This window comes from Diadema setosum, chromosome 4 (assembly GCF_964275005.1).
Source record: "Diadema setosum chromosome 4, eeDiaSeto1, whole genome shotgun sequence".
Lineage (NCBI taxonomy): Eukaryota > Metazoa > Echinodermata > Echinoidea > Diadematoida > Diadematidae > Diadema > Diadema setosum.
In genome coordinates this window covers 37,973,974-37,993,542 of record NC_092688.1, presented here as the reverse complement: position 1 = coordinate 37,993,542, position 19,569 = coordinate 37,973,974, and the positions used below count along the sequence as shown (strand labels likewise).

General features: G+C 37.4%; 2 protein-coding genes across 2 annotated transcripts in view; one reads left to right on the top strand and one right to left on the bottom strand.

The window, feature by feature from the left end:
- The window catches only part of LOC140227843 (uncharacterized), a 233,850-nt gene that overhangs the window by 179,965 nt on the left and 34,316 nt on the right, over positions 1-19,569 (bottom strand). The gene's annotated exons all lie outside the window — the stretch shown is intronic.
- LOC140227085 (L-serine dehydratase/L-threonine deaminase-like) lies at positions 1,078-7,409 on the top strand. The gene is made up of 6 exons (XM_072307515.1): positions 1,078-1,084; positions 1,551-1,690; positions 2,173-2,264; positions 3,211-3,465; positions 5,401-5,525; positions 7,217-7,409. The coding sequence occupies exons 1-6, from the start codon at positions 1,078-1,080 to the stop codon at positions 7,405-7,407; spliced, it is 810 nt and encodes a 269-aa protein (XP_072163616.1). The 3' UTR covers positions 7,408-7,409.

Here is a 19,569-nt window from a genome sequence, read left to right as displayed (position 1 = left end):
ACTCAGTGTAATTCATTGTGTGCTACATGTAGGTGTACACAGACATGTAACCTCGTCAAAACATTTAAATGAAGGCCCTATTCATCACACCAAGAAAGTGATTATCAATTGCCATTAAAACATTTGAAATACATGTACAATTTGACAATGGTTTGCTCCTTACAGTAAAACTGTTTGAAACAAAAAGGTTGTATTCTTGTTTCTTTATTTTTTCCTAATTTGTGTGGGTATATATATATATATGTATATATATATATATATATATATATATATATATATTTATATATAAGTATTGGAACAAGTTCACTCGGTTGACAGCAGGTTCATCCGTATTTTATTGCTACTCGGAGTTTCATGCCACCTCCATGAGGGGCAATCATCATTGCCTGATGATTGCCCCTCATATCGAGCACTCTTCATAGAAGGATAGAATCACCAAGTGTATATATATATATATATATATATATATATATATGTGTGTGTGTGTGTGTGTGGTGTGTGTGTGTGTGTGTGTGTGTGTGTGTGTGTGTGTGTGTGTGTGAGCAAATAAGCATGGATCACAATTAAGAAACATTCGGCACTGGAAACTGAAAACAAAAAAGATTCCTTTCATTTGTAGCCTTGAGGCCATCCTGAAAATACATACAATGTAGATTGCTTGCATTATTCATTTTAAATCAGAATACATTGTATTATGCAGAAGCAGTTAAATGCAACTTGCCATTTTACCTCTACATGGATGACTGCTGTACAGTAAGTGAAGGCGTGTGGCTTCTATTAGGGCAAGTTTACCTAGCACAAGCAAATTCTGTCTGAACAATGTGGTTGTTTCCCAAACGTTAGTGTAGTGCATATTTCATCAATTTCTTTAGAAATGTTACTGCAAAAATAACCCCTGTTTATAGCCAAATTGGCATGTCTGAATTTCACGTAGCATTCTTATATTGGTGAAAGATGGAATATGAATTGATTTCACTGAATGAAAAATTGCCATTATGCAAATCGATGTTGTTTCTACGACTTGTTAATGGTTACAATGTAAAACCCTCGTTTATCTCAGAGATTAGAATTGTCAAAATGGATGGTGAATTATGATAGTACAGCGGTTGAAGGTTGAAGGTGTCGTAATAATTTGAGTATTCGTCACAATGCATCAAAACAGCTGCAATAATTACGATGTCTGTTGCTACAATCATACAAAAAAAAAAATCAAAGTGTTCCTGGTTAAAACCATAATAATAGGAAAAGTGCAATGATCCCAGCCATAAAACATACAATCATATAGTTGCTTGAAAAAAAGAAAAACAGAGTGGAAAAACCTGTTAAAGTTGAAGGTTTCATGAATTAAACATCATGATTATGATGTATTTAGTGCTCAGAAATTGCATAGAGTACAAGTTTAATGGAAGGGAGAAATAATGATGTTGAATTCTTTTGATGTTTAATTCATTCAAATACACTGGCATCTGCTTATAAATGTTTTTGTGACAGATACTGTAAGCCTACAACATCTTGTACAACTCGTTCTTGGTTCTTCTCTACTTTTGCAGGGGGAAATACAGGCATTGCTGTAGCCTATGCAGCCAGGCAGCTGGGCATGGGAGCCACCGTCGTGGTGCCTGAGAGTACCCCAAAGTTTGTGGCCGGAAAACTGGAAGAACTTGGAGCAGATGTCATCGTCCATGGCAGGGTACTGTCTCCAGCTCTGATGATTCACTCTGGCATATTCACAAATACGATCATCATAGTTACCTTGTGTGCCAGGGAGAAATATATTGATATACTGTACGTATGTATATAGGGAGCAATACATAGTTTGGCTGCATAGAAGTTGTGTTAGTCTTGCTGTCACTAAAAGTCATTCAAAATACGGTAAGCTTTAAGATAAAAATTGGGGGAATACAAGTACTTTCAGATATTGCTCTCTCACCATGTCAAATTTGATATGTGAATTATTTCATCATGTTATTATATGACTGCTTTCTGGTTATAACTATTTTCAACAATATCATTACCATTATTAGTATTATTAGGTAACAGTAACCACAATGGATACAGTAGTTAGGGCAAATGAATAATTATTAATAACAAGTACTAGCTATGATAGTAGTTATGATTATGATTGAAGATGGAACGCTTAATGTGCATATGGTCCACTTTTAATACATGTAGGTATGGGACTTTGCAAACGAGAAAGCCCTCCAGCTTCTGAAGGAGGACCCCGCAGCTGCCTACATCCACCCCTTTGACCATCCCGATGTCTGGTGAGTCTAAATGAGACAGTAGCAGAAAAAAAATTGAATAAGTATATGAATATATATAGATAAATAAATGAATGAATGAAAGAATGAATGACTGATGGAAGGAAGGAAGGAATGAGTAAATCAAATGAAATGTTGATAATGAATATTAGAAAAAAAAATCAAATTAAAGATTAATGTTACTCTGATGTCACATGCATGAGAGTTGGTAGAATTAGAATTAGGGAGGCATGGAGGAAAGGACTTGTCTCTTCCAGGCTCTCTGACACAGTTTTGATTCGTTGAGTTTGATGATTTTAATTCTCGTCTCTGAGGGGTTTCAGACTTGCAGGAGAGCTCATAAACAAACAAGTTTAGGAAAAAGAGAATGACATGACATTGCAAATCAAGAGAGAAGGCAATAATTTGAAAGAAAATACTTCAGCACCATTTTTTAATTTAGGGATGAAGGATATTTTCTTATGGCAAGGTTGAAAGACATCATCAAGCTATGGTGAAGGGCAAAAAATTGTTTGCGGGGGCCCTCCATAAGCATGGTCAAGCATGCAAGCATTATATTCCACGTCTCATGATATAGGCAGGTGGGTATGCAGCATGTTTACTGTAAAAGTGGTTTCTTTCGCGGTGGTTTTATTTTCGCGCTTTGAGGTTGAACCGCGAATTTAACATCACGCGAAAATATTTTGAACTCGTCGCTTGTACAACGCTATCATTACCGACCGCGAATTTAAATGCACGCGAAAAAGTCCGCACCGATGGAAAGTTTCTGTACGCGAAAGAAACCACTTTTACAGTACTACATACTAGAACTATGCATTTAATGGGCACACGTTATTTGTTTTTGCCCCTCGGTCAACACGTCATTTGACATCTTGAATCCTTGCCTATTCTTTGTTTTGTCATCTGTATATGACTTCAAATGTCTTCCTCAATCTGTTTGATGTGCCAGGGAAGGTCACGAAACCATGATGGAGGAAGTGAAGGAGCAACTCGGCGGGAAGAAGCCTGGCGTGGTGGTGACCTGCGTCGGGGGCGGGGGCCTGCTGTGTGGGGTGGTACAGGGCCTGCTGTGTGGGGTGGTACAGGGCCTGCAGAGGGTGGGATGGGCTGACGTGCCAGTGGTTGCCATGGAAACATTCGGGGCAGACAGCTTTAGCGCGGCAGTGAAAGCTGGGAAACTTGTCACCTTGCCAGATATTACAAGGTAAATTATAAAATTTACTGCATATTTGTGTGTGTGTTGGGGGGGGGGGGAGGGGAAGGAGGTTTATTTTACTTTGTCTATTTCAGAGAAAAAAATCCAAATAACGCCATAATTATCTTTTTTTAATGTTGTTATATCACTACCCCACTATTACAACTTTGCAGCCTTCTACTGGATCTCTTATCCTTTGAAGGAAGATGTCTCTAAATTTACTCATACCGCATACTCTTTTTATTGCTAATATAGAGATCATCACCTTTGCACCTCCTCACAACACACATTGTGTACCGGTAGTTCATCTCAGTATAGCTTCTTAGAGCTGCAAGAGGGATAACCTCATCAAGTAACAAGTATCAAGTATTACCAAGCATGTACACAGCTAAAATTACTGTTTGAATGTATGGTCAGTAAAGAATCAGATATTATTATTTTAGACATCAGAATTAGTGGCCACTGGCATGAATTTGTTCCCAGGTGGTGATGAAGTAAAATGATAGATAATGAAAGTCCAGTGCTAGAATGATGTTGTAGAAAAACAAAACCCAAAAATCAGTGATTAATCTAGCCTTTTGTAGTGTAATGGAAGACCAGAAGTTAAGTTCAAGATGTGGTGTATTTTAAGTCTAAGGGACACAGAATTACCAGGTTTAGTCATTCTTGGCTGCTTATTTTATTCCTCAATACAGTGTCTGCAAATGTCTTGGTGCTCTCACTGTTAATTCCCAGTGTCTGAAATACGCACAAGAGTGCCCAATCATATCACAAGTCATTCCCGACAAAGATGCCATTAACGGTTGTCTGCGCATTCTAGGTATGTATTAGTGTCACTGGATGCTGCTCCCCTGCCTGCAGCTTTGACCAATCTAACTCATTCTTGGCCTTGGTTTGATATAATCTCTCACAAATTTCAGCTTTTATATACAGCTGTATTGCACTCAATACTCTATCATCTGAGATTACAGCCTACATGTAAATGCAGCCGATTCAAATGCCTTCACCACCAGAAAACAATTTGATTTGTTTTGCTCTGCGTTCTCCCAAGGAGGTTCAAGAGATGGAGTTACAACAATGTTATTTCCTTTGATCCCATGTTTGATGTCACCACTATGAAATATTGGAAGTATGTGCTAAGCTGGAGATGCCTCTCAGATAGGAAGACAATTGATTCATGTGGCATTGCATCATGACTCGTCACTCTGAATGGAAGATATGTCTTTATGATGATAATTACTTTCGCTGTCCCTTCTTATGAAACGTGAGTGGTACATGAAGGTATAGACAAAGGGATTGCGAATAAAAATTCCACAAAAATTGATGAACTAATAATTGAAATTATTCGACTTTACATGTTTTTACACTTATAACATATTAATTGATAAAGAACTACACTTGAAGATTATACCGTATCAGTTTCATTTGTCGGAAGTGATTGGAAAGATGATGAAAAACATGAAAATTTTCACAATGTACAGCTCAGATTTACATTTTTTGACATACATGTAATTCTGGACAGGATTTACTTGAATTCTTTATCGTATGCCTTATCATTAGCTGAAATTTAATTTCCTTTAATACAAAAACAAACAAAATACAGCAGACATTATGTCACTGTTTCAAATGAATCATCTCTTTGCTCGGAAAGACGGCGGCATCGAACCCCAATTATCAAAGTCACATATGCACCTGTTGGATTCTTTTGTACGTCAAAAGAAAATTGACAAATTGACAGCTGTTTGAATGTTGACAGCCAGTTGGAACTCCATATCTCAAACCTCCTTGGTTCTCCTAACACATTTGTTCTTTCTCTCCAGCCTTGCTTCTACTGCTTTGAGACATGCTCTCAGCTTCTAACTCCGGCCCTGTGTTTTTTCTCTGCTCTTTGCCACTGCCCTCCCACCCCCCCCCACCTCTGTCTTCTCTGTATATGCTCTCCAGTATTGCCAAGACCCTAGGGGCTGCTACTGTGTCTAAACACTGCTTGGAGCTCAACAGCCAGCACAGTATTATCTCACATGTGGTCACTGACAAAGCTGCCGTTGAGGCGTGCATGCGGCTGTTGGGTAGGTAGTAGCGAGTGGCGTAGCATTCCCTTGTGAGAATCTCTAATCCCTCTTTGGTGCTTAAAATTTTGCCTTAAACTTGTCAGTAATAGAAGAAGGCATTCCTCTTCTAGCAGAGCATTTAGCAGACCTCCAAACCATTCTAAATTTTAGAAAAGATTCTGAATTTTCGCCATTCCAAGCTCTTGTTTCCGGAGGAGTTTCCTATTATTATTATTTTTTATTTATAATTTTACTACATACTCCAATGGGAACTGCCTTTTCTTTTCTTTTATTGAGCCAAATCATCCCTGTTTTGCAGTCAGAAAGCTTGGGAGGTCTGATTTAGTCAATGTTTTGTCACCCATTTGATAGATTGCTTGAGTGTTATGCATGTGCTCCAGCCTTAGTATGTGTATGTAGACTGTTGTTCAGTAGTGACTTTTGTGAAACGCATCCTTGCCAACCTGCTATGTACATTGTGTGTGCACCTTGCTGTACTTGTTCTATTGCTTCATTTCTCATTCTTTTGTATATTTCTTCTCTGCTGTGTGAAAACGGTTTGCCATGTACATGATGTAATATTATTGCCATATTAAAGCTTTCTTGAGTTCTTTTTCTTTTCTTTGGTTGTTGTTGAAGTATTACAGAAGCATTATATAACTTTGATATAACATGTCTCCAGTGTAGGGATTTGTGATATGTCAGACACATTTTTTTTATGTTGCGTATATAATTATTCCTGTCTTAAACAACTTTGTACACCTTTCATACAATTCCAGCTCACGCCGTGATTCAAACTTAAGTAGAAATATGCCAAATTCAAAAACAACTGATGAGTACCGGTACTTCAGAGAATTGTTCAACTTTTGGATTTGGCATTACCCAGTCAGCAAAATTTCCATGACAAGAAAATGTTGTTGTTTTTATTTTTGTTAAGTTTTCATGAAGAGATATGGAATGAACAAGCTTCAGAAGTCATGCAATCTCATGTATGCACAGAGTATGTATGAAAGCCACAAATAAAGCAACAAAATCATACATCCTTGCAGGTAAAAATGAGAAAAAAAAGACTTGCAGAACAACTACATGATGTTGTACTAATATATTTGATTTTACAGCATGTATGACTGGAGATTTTTCTGCACTGGTGTGATTCTGTAGAAATAGACAGATTGTGTAAACTTTTTTCATTTTCAACATTCTCAGCTTCCTTTGAATACCAGTAATCTGATATCAACTTTATAATCACTTGTATTGTTACAACTGTATATTGTTTGTTTAGAAGTAAATGAAAACATTAAAAAGAGCTACATAATAACTGGGCTTTAGTGTGATATACTGATGGTACATATATGCATTTCTATAAATTTTGCAATGCATGCATAGTGCATAACCAATATTCAGCAGAGGCCCTAAGAGAGAAGAGCACAGTAGTGTGGATCAAAAATAATGAACACTGCTTTACAGTTGTACTCAAATGCATAAAATTCAATATACATCATAGTCACTTTAAGAGTCGACTGTGTTTAATATGTGTCTATCCTGTGACTTCTTAAGGCGACTCGAATGTTTTTAATTTGATGTACAGAATTAAATTGAGTCATGAGAATAGACATTAAAAAAGATATACACATTGTCTCGTTGCCATAATTTGATCCATGATGACTTCTGGTCATTCTAACAATTTTTTTTTTATTGACATTTCTCAGATGACCATCGCATCCTGGTTGAGCCAGCCTGTGGAGCGACCCTGGCGTGCGTGTACAGTGACGTCCTGGGCAAGCTAAAAGCAGAGGGCAAGTTGCCCCAGAACCTGGGCCCTGTGGTGGTGATCGTCAGTGGCGGAGGCAGCATCACCTTGGACCGGCTCTTGCAGTATAAAGCACAGTTTGATCTTTGAGGAATGGGAAAGGCAGCTTAGATCAGATCCATGGCTTGATATTGCTCCGTGGACTAGAACAAGCCCAAGGTACAAGTCAAACCTGTCTGTAGTGGCCACCCAAGGGAGACTAAAAAGATGGCCATTATTTACAGGTGGCCACTATAAACAGGGTCTTTGACATGGCCTTCCTCTCAGAGGGAGTTTTTTCTAGTGGCCATATGTGGCAGGTAGCCACTATAGACAGGTAGCCGCTTTGATAGGCAGGTTTGACTGGAGATGTGCAGGGCACACATGTATGAGTGGGTTGTTGGTATTTTTGGCATAGGTAGTGTGTCATGTGCAAAGAAATTTGTGTAATCCATGAACTACACAGTGTGAACTCTGGATAAAGTGTCCAGGTACATTGTAATGATTAGAGAATAAAGACATGCTGTCTGATTCAATCCTATCCGATATGTCTTATTTGGCACTTTCTGGGGCAAAACTGACTGTTGAAAAGCTGAGAAGAAGGTAATGCTCCTTTGCCGCTCTAGCGATCTGTGGCAGACAGGGGGAAAAGGATGTGGCATTTGCGATATAATCACACAGTTTGTGATATAGTCTCAGTCCCATAGTATATAGCAAAAAGACATTTATTGGAAATGTCAACATAATATGGTGCCAATTGAAATTGCTCTTTATCTACCACTTCCGGTGCAGGATGACAAACCTTGGTTGTGAAGGTGAATGATAAGAAGACATAGCAAATACATGTAGAGGTATAATAGTGGCTTTAGTCAACATATTTTCTTTTTCTTCTTAAAACAGAGAATTGACCCCTCAGACCCACCACCTCAAAAGGTCATTGACCTTGTACGCAGACAAGATGGCCAATGTTTTGAGCAACTTAATGTAACCCTTCCATATTTGAAAAATGTTGAGTTTTTAAAAGCACCAGAGGTTTTCTAGGAAAGATCTGATCTCCCTCTCCCCTGGCTATCATACTACTTGCCTCACTGCTTTCCAAATGTTACTTGTGATAGTAGTTTATGTCTGTTTCAATTCCTCTTTTTGTCATTTTTCGTATTCGTGCATTTGGCTGCTGGCTCTTTCTCATTTTAGATGTATACACCGTATGTATGTGTATGATGTCTCTAAGTATATCATGCTATTGCACATGCAGCAGTTGAGTTTGATGATAAATACATCTAGAATATATACATATGTATATATATATATATATATATATATATATATATATATATATATATACATATATATATGTATACATGTATATTCTTTTTTCCTGTGGCCTTTTTTTCCTTAAGAACTTTAATAGATGGAGGCTATTGAACATACATGTATCTTCACCAACATATTCTGTCAAACCTGTCTAAACTGCCACCTGTCAATAGTGGCCACTTTCTATTCCAAATTCAATTACAATGTATACAAAAGGTTTGAGCCTATGGGGTCAAAACTTGCCAGAATGTGTTATGTGATACTGTAATGTTCCTCTAAGTTACACACTAATACATGCCTGCAACTGATCATTGAATCCACTGCCACCTTTCAATAAGCAGTAGGAAACCAATGTATTAGTTGTCTATTTTCATATTTATGTGCCATTGATAATGTGCCATATATATTTTTTTATAAGTATCCACTGTAACACTCTTGACTGTCTACTGTCTTTTTGTCATTTTAGTTTAAATATCTTTGTCGTTTTAGAACTGTCATCAAAAACTGCTTGTATGCAGGGGTAACCCTATAGAGTTACATGGAAGCCTTTGACAATGCTATGATGTTTTTGTGGCCCTAAATAATATAGAGGAGTAAAGTGTGATGTCATAGCCATTCATTGCCATGGAAACTGGTTCTAAACAACTTCACCTGGTCCAAGTGTTAATGCGCACACCTGGTTCCAACCAAAGCTATAGTGAAAAGACTGTGACATCATCACTTTGATGATACATTGCTTATTGTATTTGCATGTTATTCAGGATGATTGCCAACAATATCAACAGAGTGCATTGGAGCAACATCATGAACAAAATGAATAACCCACAGAAAAATTGAGTAATGGTGTGGCAGTGTAGAATGTAAATAGAGAGAGCTGTTTTGAATAGATGTAGGCTCACATAGCTGTGCATGTCGTATTTTTTGAAAATTTGGGCTTTTATGTACTACATGTACTTACACATACGCAGTGTAGATGTCATGATGTGCAATTGTAGCGCAGTACAAGAGGAAAATGTTGCTCCTTTTCTTCCAGTATGTGGTTCCCAATATGTCAAAATTTGCATCACACATGTGTTGATATAGAAAGATGAAGGTCTCATGAAAGTTTGCCCAAATCCCAGGGTGTCAAAAATGTATGATACATAGTAATGTATCCCTGCGTATGGACCATACTAGTGTGTTAACCACAATACAGGGTTATGTTAATTTTTTTCTTCTTAATATGGTACTTGTGTGGAGTGCTTTTAAGTTGTTCATACAATGTAAGCACAGACTACATATTTTTACTTTTAAAAGTTCAATCAGTTGGAAGTGTGTGAAGGAGATTCAGTAGAAAATTGTCATTAGTTTTGAGCAATTTACATTTTCAAATTTGTGGTTGCAGTAATCCTGAAGGAGTGTTGTTATGTGTCACTTAGGAACAATTGCATACTATGAAATCACCTGTTTAAGTTATGATGATGCACTTGATATTTTTTGATGACTTTTACGTGATTGCTAGTTTAACCTATTATCAAAAAATCATGTATATCGGCAGTAATGAGCTATGGATTTTGAAAAGTACAATCAGAGATATTATGCAAACGTGTATTGTTCTTTTTGGGAAATCAAAAAGATGAGCATTTCCAGTTGGCTCTTTTGTGACCCAGTGGATGGTAGTTTGCTGCAGTTTGCCATTAAGTGCTTTAGCAGCAGATAGTTCTTCCTGTGTACAGTGGCAAGCAACAACAACTCTCACCCCACCTTGTGACCTTTCTAATGACAACACTTTGGTGGTGTTCATCTTTTACCTACGCATCAGGATATCACTGACTTTGAGTACACACAAAGCTACCAACAGCGAGGCAGGAATACACTCATTAATTGAAGAGTATGTTAAAGGAATGATCAATAGTTTTGGTTGTGGTCCTAATAAAAGGTGGGTCCCACCTTTTATGCGAGCCACAAGCAAAATTATACCATCCCTTTAAGGCGGTACAAACAACTCTTTATTTTGTTTTTTGAGAGTAAGCCCTGATCAATAATAACTGTCTTTATAATTGAGTCCAAGTCTAGTCTAAAGTCAAATCAAAGTTCAAGACAAAGCTTAGCTACAATGGAGATATACCTGTATTCTGCCAAAGTATTGCCTGACTTTTCTGTACATCTTTTGTACATAATTTTGGCTCCGTGCAGGTTGCCATGACAACTTTATGGTGATGTATTCACTAGAGCATGCCCATTTCAGTTTTAACGCGAGAAGACCTTGTGCATTCAAAGACAGTGAAAGTGAACTTAAAGGTTTTCATCTTCTTGTACTGTTGGATGTCAATTGAAAACCAAAGCTGAAACTACAACCCTTCTAACAATTTTCTTGATATTCCTTCAGACAAAACTTTGTGGAAATGGAAAATGGCTCCATTGCTCTAAAGTGCTACCTCACTCCTGTGTACTGGGTGATTTTCTCCACATCCACCAAATATGTCTCTTCCACGCCCAGATACTATTGATTTCTTGTCTGTGGCATTTAATGAACACCATGCAAAAGCCAGTCATAAGTATCAAGAGGAAGTTTAGCCACTAGAAAAGTAAACATGGTGGCCGGTTTGCTGATGGTTCATTTTTACTTTTCATTTTGTCTCTATTAGTTTGCAGTTTTATAGTGTTTCATGCAGTGATCTGGGTTAATTGTCTTGGAGTTTGTTTCAGATGTCATAAAACTTTCAGATAAACAGGTTAATGTATGATAATCCTTCTTGTCATTCTGTAATTTTGTAAATCTCAAGGTAATGCTAAAGGACTATGAATCAACTTCATTCTCATATTCTCTGATATTTTGATTTGATATGACCTATATCAAGGTATCGTCATTATGTAATCTTATCATTTGAGGTGTGTGTACTTTTAATAGGTGGAAGGTTCTTTTTTGTGACCTACCTTGATTGTACAGTGTGTCACTGTATAAGTGGAGAGAATGTATTTCTCACAAAAGAAAAAAAATACAATAAAAGAGAATATTTTAGTCAATTGTTGTGATGTTCAGTGTGATGCTTAGCTTTGTCTGATGTGTATTGGTACAAAGAAAATGGTTTCATGAAATAAAGAAAAATGGAAGACATGTAGGCCTACTTTCAATGATACTGTACTTGTTACATGGAAACAGATGTTTTTGAAGATACAGTGGAAACTCGATATAACGAGATGGTTGGGACTGAGTCATTTTCCTCGTTATATCCGATATCTCGTTATATCAGTAGGCATAAAAGAAGGCATAACATAAAGACATTAATTTGCACATGTGGGACTACCCATCAAAAATTTCAATCAATACTGATAACTTGATATTGTGTGTGAGGGAATTACTCACCTTTGGGTAAGAAGATGTTTTTCGCCAAGGAAATCCAATATCAAGTCATGAATGTGTTTCTTATTAATTGTAGATGTTTGAATTTGTAAATTTGTATAGCTTGCGATTGTATCAAGATCGTATGTGGATTGGTATGTGGTTATCGTATGGGTGTGTGTTGTATGGAAGCTTGAATATGGGCTGCACAATGTTGTGTGTGTATGTGCACATTCTGTATGTACATTATGACTGCGTGTGTGTGAAGATGGGGAATTCCCTATGTAGAAAGCCAATCACAGCATCAGATTGCCTCATTCCTGCTAAACGTCATGATGATGTCATGCATACATTATGACCGTCCCATGCACCACATTTTCTGCATGTATCAGTGTGCGCGCACACACACACTTACACGTACAACCTGCAGTGCTAGCTGGAGTGCACTGAAGAAAATGATTATGTGTGTACAAGACTGTTTTTGGCGCATCAAGCTTTACAATCTCGGAAGATGATAGCACAGGCGAAGTAAAGCTTTACCGAAGGCATTTTGCTTCACCTCGCTATAGCAGGTTTGATTGGCTATGTTTTTCTTTGTTTGGAAGTCACAAAATTTATCTCGTTATAGCAGTTATTTCGTTATAGCCGATCTCGCTATAAGAGTAGCATTTTACATAGACTTGTGTGGAAGGAAATTTGGGACCGGGAAAATTTCCTCGTTATAACCGATATCTCGTTATAGCAGTGTTCGTTATACCGAGTTTCCCCTGTACAATGTACCATTCATGTGTGTGTGTGTGTGTGTGTGTGTGTGTGTACACTAGTCTGAATGTAGATAAAACACATTCATCCAATGTGTTTGAACAGTAATCTCACTTATTAGACAATCGTCATGTTATCGCTATGACAGCAGCAATAATTATATACATATTTATGAGAGAATTCACATAAACATAACTTCGAGCAAGGAGGCTTGGTGTGTTTAAAGCTCCTTGCTTCCAGCGAACTCACTGCTTTCCTCTTTCTCTTTCTTCTAAACCTCTCTTCTTTCCTTCTTTTTCTCTCTTTTATGCCATTCTATATCACCTCCTACAACCTCCTTCATAGTACCCTCCATTTTTTTCGAGCCCACCGGAGGTGAGGGGAGACTAAGGGATCGCCTGCGGCGTCTGTCCTTCCGTTGTCCGTCCATCCGTCCGTCGTCTGTCCGTAACGCTACAAAAACTTCAATAACTCTTTACTCTGGGCTTCAATTGCAATCAGACTTTGAGGGAAGAGGGGGAATACAAAGTTTCACATTTTACCATAATTATATGAAGGTCACCTCAAGGTCAAAGCTCACAGGGGTCAATGAACTTTAGGGCCCAATGTTAAGTTTTTATGGCGCATTTCTATCATGGGTCATAACTTTTGATCCGTAACTCAATTTGTGACTAAACTTGGATGGTAGATGTCCCTTGGGGAGTGGATGATCACCACAAGGTCAAAGGTCACAAGCAGGGGGGATCACCACAAGGTCAAAGGTCACAAGCAGGGGTCAACGAACTTTTAGAGCCCAATGTTAAGTTTTTATGGCGCGTTTCTATTATGGGTCATTACTTTTGATCCATAGGTCCGCTTGTGACCAAATTTGGAGATGAGGAAAGAGGGGGCATACAAAGTTTCACATTTTACCATAATATATAGATGTCACTTGGGGATTGGATGATCACCACACGGTCAAAGGTCACAAGCAGGGGTCAACGAACTTTTAGAGCCAATTGAATGTTAAATTTTTATGGCACATTTCTATTCAATTCAATTCAATGTTTTATTTCATTTTTTCGACAAAAAAGATATGAACATCACTTTTTTGATAACAGAAATTAAGGTGCGTAAAGTATAACATGAAAGAATGTATATACAATGATTGTACCACCTTATAATAATTATACACTATCATATAAGTCAAGTGACTAGAAGTAATTATACAGTATGCACTCGAATTCGAAAAATGGAGGGACCCACTAAAAAGACAAAGCTTGTAGATTGTGGGCCCCTCAGAGGAAAAACATCAGTTGAGAAAAAAGTAATAGTCTGGAAGCTCACTAGAAAGATAGATCAACAAAAGCAGACAGATATACAAACAAATAAACATGAAATGAGACTGGAGTAGGCGTAACAATACAATGGAGAGTTGACTATGAGACGAGACAAAAGGAGGCAAAGCTAACATAATAGAAAAGAAAAGAACAGACAAAAACGTTCTACAGACAGCGATCTCGTAAGAAGTATGTCGAGAAGGTGAGAAAAAGTGACGCAAGAAAGAACAGGGCAATCGACATATATGATCGGAGAAATATCGTAGCATTATATGAATGTAGTATACAAGAGCTAAAGTATACTTGGCAATCAATATGTGAAAACGTAGGTTCTTAGAAAAGAAGTTATAACAGCTGGTTAATTCTATTCAGTAGAATAAGGTTGCAACAAAGAAACTTTCAATTTCCTCTTAAATGAATATATTGAGGGGCATTTTTAATATCAGGATGCATGGAATTCCAATAGCTCGGGCCAGTGTAAACAAATGTGTTCTTTGCTAAAATAGTACGGAAAAGAGGTAAATGATATTCGTTAGAGCGTCGAGTTGGATATTCATGAAATGCCTGATTTTTTAGGAACATGGAATGGAAAACATCAGGAAGAAGGTTATTGTTGTACATATACATAAATTGACCTAAACTGAATAAAAACAAATCTCTAAATTTTAACAACTTATTAGAGGCAAACAGTGCATCTGTATGAGAACGTATGGGAGAATAACAAATGACACGAAGAGCTTTCTTTTGCAAAAGGAACACTCTATCCAACAGATTTTGGTGCGTGTTGCCCCAGACTAAAAGTCCATAATTAAGGTAAGGCAATATCAATGAGGAGTATAACATAAGTAATGATTTTTTAGGTAAACACAATTTTAGTCTATTAATAACTCCTATATTACGTGAAATTATATTACAAATATAATCGATATGCAATTTCCAAGAAAGTTTCTCATCTAAAATAACCCCAAGGAATTTAAAATGTGAAATTCTTTCCAAAGATGTGAAATGTGAAATTCTTTCCTATTATGGGTCATAACTTTTGATCCATAACTCCATTTGTGACTAAACTTGGATGGTAGATGTCCCTTGGGGACTGGATGGTCACCACAAAGTCAATGGTCACAAGCAGGGGTCAACGAACTTTTAGAGCCCAATGTTACGTTTTTATGGCCCATTTCTATGGGTTATAACTTTTGATCCATAGGTCCGTTTGTAACCAAACTTGGATGGTAGATGTCCCTTGGGGAGTGGACGGTCACCACAAGTTCAAAGGTCACAGGCAGGGGTCAACGATCTTTAAGGGCTCAATGTTAAGTTTTTATGGCACTTTTTTTTTGCCATAAATTTTTACCCTTTGATATCTCCTTTTAGCTGTTATATCTCTTTTTTTATCTGCTATATCCCATTCGCGTACAATTTCTTGTACGCGAGTGGGCGAGACACATATTATGGCACTTGCCTTGTGATTCACAACCTACCCCTAACAGAATATAATCCCCATGCCTCTTTATCAGTGGTAAGCGATGCAATCATGCCAAAAAATTTTGATCCAGGCAAGGCAATTGTGGAGAAGCCTGGGGAGTAATCTGACGGTAGGGAGTAACATCACGAGAGGTATAAAACAATTGATCAGTTTGACGATCGGCATATGGTTTCTCGCCCAAGATTAAGTGATGAAGTGTGATAATGAAATATGGAGAATAATATTGGTAAGGTTTATGCGGGAGAGAGAAACAACAGAGGAAGAGCATGGAGACAGTGTGGTTTTGAATATGTAGAAGAAAAGGAAAATGAAGGAATTTCGGAAATACATTGAAGAGAGACAACGCTACATTCGGGAATACGATTATAGCAACAAAATAAGTAACACTGTAAATTTTGCATGTGATAAAAGTTTTACAGGCTATCTCGATTGCATGGAATTATACAATTAAATCCCATTAAATAACAAACACACACACGCACACAAAAGGTCTACACGAATTTTAATTTTCTGTACATTTTAAACAACAAAACTACAGACAAATTTACTATTACTATCGCATCAAAGGTAAATTCCAGAAACGTGGACGTCCCAGGCATTCTCGAAACAAATTATTCAAAGTTTAATTCAACAACGCATAAAGTAGAATGTTTTTCTGTATTCTGATCGAAATGGTGAACCGTAACTGCAATAATGAAATATTATCAAGATTGTGCATTTTATTTTTCATGATTGACGGGTAGTAGAATTTTTTTTTTTTTCACGAGAAGAGTGTTATCCAGATATTCGAATAAAAGTTCAAACCCAAATTCATCTTCTAAGCATGGTGCAAACGTATATTTACATTAATCGGTCAAGGCCCCAAACTCAAATTCATGAAGCGAGAAAGGTGCCAACTCAATGTCATTTCTCGATGAGGGTGTGTAAAACCTTACTTCCACTGCTCGAGCAGACTGCACAATGCCGGAGTGTTCCTTGAATTGTGTTCTGTCAATCATGTAGATATCCATGATCGGGTTGATTCGATTCGATTCGAGTTCATAGAGTCACAGTTTTTGATATAGAAGTAGGCCCACTCTTAAAAGAGCGAGTCTAACCCCGAAGCTGGACTAGAAGTTCATCACAACGGAAACCATCCGTATATGAGACCCTCAAAAAGGTAGTCAGTCTCCATCAAATACATAATGAGTGTAAGTACATATAAGTAGCTAAACTGATAAAAAATGATTGCGGAAATAAACAAAAAGCGACAATATTCCATGAACTGTACAATGATAATGAAGAGTCACATTATTGCAAAGATACTTTGTGTGCAATTTCCGAAAACTACGAGGACTGGTAATATCCTATCCTTACAACGAACATAATTACACTGTACACACATTACTCGATCGTCTATACACAACAGCACTTTTTTTTTCTAAATACATGCATAGGTAGCTCTAATCGAAAACTGTCGTGCCACGAAATGTATCATAATTAACTGAATAGTAATAATAATACATGTAGTTCTATGGCAATCCATTAACTATGAGAGCGACAATTGTGACAAGCAAATTTCAAAGTATAATCTACCGGTATGCATTAAATGTTGGTAAGACGAATGTTATTCCTGAGTCGGCTTTGACTGCAGTATCATGGAGTGATAATTTAATATTCCTAATTTTCATGTGCGAAACGAATTTTGTGTCAAACGACAGCCAAGTCCAGAGGTACACAGAAAAAGGTGGTCAGGACTGAGCAATCCTCAAGCTACCAGAGATATACCCACAGTTCAGATTTCAGCACCACAAATTCAGGTACTATAAACACACAAACCGGTGTATGACTCCCAAGTACAGATCCTTGTGTTATTCCATGATAACTGTAGTCAAGTGTTCACAAGAGATAGTGAATGTCAGCAAATGGGAGTCAAATTACTCAATATATACCACATTTGTTTTGCTCTCCCGGCTCTGCTCTAGATCGATCGGCAGACAGCCGAAAAATCTTTGTTAACGTTCTTACAACTTTAAGAGAGTATTATGACATCGCTTCTTGATGTCAATATAGACAGTTTACTATGGATCTTTTATCCGTAGGTGGACATGTGCTTATACGTAGTGAAATCAGGACAGTCTTCCAAATTCATTGCTCTTCTTCGAAATATTGTTAACTGTGTATGTGTGAGCGTGTGAGTGCACTCGGTATTTTTGAGGGTTTTTTTTTTTTTCAGTGTAAAGCATGCTTACACTCTTGCTAGCTGTTAATCCTGCTCCTCAGGAGCCGACAAAATGTATTGTGCATGAGTCAAATACAACGTTTTTTAAAACAGAACACAATAATCGTATGTACAAGACCGGTCAACAAGGTATATCTGCCAACCATAAAGAGGATCTTCACAAGTTACTGACACAGTGTTGGAGCACAGACTCAAGATGGCATCCGTCGTGTTTAGGTTCGAGCGTTTTCTGAATGTGTGTGTGTGTGGTTTTGAGTTTTTTTTTTTTAACTTTGTTCGGTATACAGACACATGCCTCCAGTAACAAACGTTTAAATAACTAAATTTCGTTAACAAATACGAAAAAATTTAGGCCCCAATGTTATCCGCTCTATGGTTTGTCTTCTATTTGTTCATTTGTTCGATTATAACAAAATTTCGAGAAAAAAAAAAAAAAACGAAAGAAAACTGCCGGTCCTGAGGACTTCGGTATAACGGAGTCGATTGTATTTCAGCTCGGCTCACTGAGGCTCTCTGAGTCCTATTTGTGAGATCGTCCAGCATTCCTCATTAGACACCGTTAGAATGATTTTTTTTGTTGTTGCAATGTTTCACTATATGTCCTGTCCTGCGTTCTTTCTCATTCTTGTCCCTTCTCGATTTCTTTCCCGATTCGAATGTTGCTTCAAGTCTCTCTGCATGCTATTTTCCTTTCGTTCTGGTTCCTCTTCCTTCCCTCACTTCCTTTCTTTACTTTTTTGCCCCCCCCCCCCCACCTTCGGTTCTTCATTTCAGTTCTATTTTATTTCTGCATTTTTTTTTTAAGGGAAACATATTTTGAAAAATAACAAAACATGTGTCTCACAATAGATAAAAAACAATATTACATTCATAATATCATAGTCACAATCTTTAAAGTATAAACACAGCAATGAGATCAAAGGAATCGAGGATACACTTGTTTCAGAATAAAGAGAAAGAAACAACATACATGAGCCTGTTGTCTATAAGCACATGCTTGATAGTGATGGCAGCCACAGAATCTCAAAAAGGAAATAAGAAACATGGTAATACATATACAAAATGTGCAATTTTCCATTGAAATGTTTTGTGCTAATTTTGTGGCTTCTTGTCTATCAATGTCTAAGAACTTTGTGACCCTTCTCTATGACGTTTAGTCTTGGTTAGTTCTCCTCTCCAGCATTTATTTTGTTCTCTTGCTTGTTCTCTTCCTCCTCTTTCACGAGTCCTTTCTTTTCCTGGTCCTCTCAAGAAACCAACTCCTCGAATAGTAACATACTTCCAATGCCGTTAGTCAAAGATTTGTTTTCAGGAGCTTATAAGTGTTCTTGAGCACAACCTTGTCCTGTTTCGTGGCTGCTCTCGCCTTCTGAATAGTTATCATCACTGGGTTTCTATTGGAGAGTGAGACGAGATCAGCAAAATAATCAAGTTTTGTCAGATAGTTATAGAGATGACATGTAAATCCTTGTCGGATCCAAATAAGTTACCGCGATTACGCCAACCCTTATTGTCAGAATTGCTAGTTTCACTCTCAGCTTATGGGACAATATCTTTTAGTTTGGCCAGTCTTTCAACTCTGCACCTTCGATCTACACATTTTACGCGAAGATTCGCCTGAAATTGTATTTTCTGTACTTTGAAATCCATTGTACTTACCGTTGGAATAATGATGATGTATACTTATTTATCATTTTTTGAGTGATCCGTGTATTACACTTACACTTTAGTTTTTTAGTGGACCACTCTTTTTCCATATACTTTCTTTATTGTTATCATACCAGTCCTGAGGTGTTCTTGGTTATGCTACTTTGTATTTATATCATATCTTATTTACTATGCGATCCACTTT

What these genes read in the sequence shown, in the direction of transcription:
- LOC140227085 (XM_072307515.1), top strand. An exon ending in ACCTTGCCAGATATTACAAG is followed by an intron (nt 3,466 to 5,400) that starts GTAAATTATAAA and finishes TATGCTCTCCAG; the next exon opens with TATTGCCAAGACCCTAGGGG. An exon ending in GGCGTGCATGCGGCTGTTGG is followed by an intron (nt 5,526 to 7,216) that starts GTAGGTAGTAGC and finishes GACATTTCTCAG; the next exon opens with ATGACCATCGCATCCTGGTT.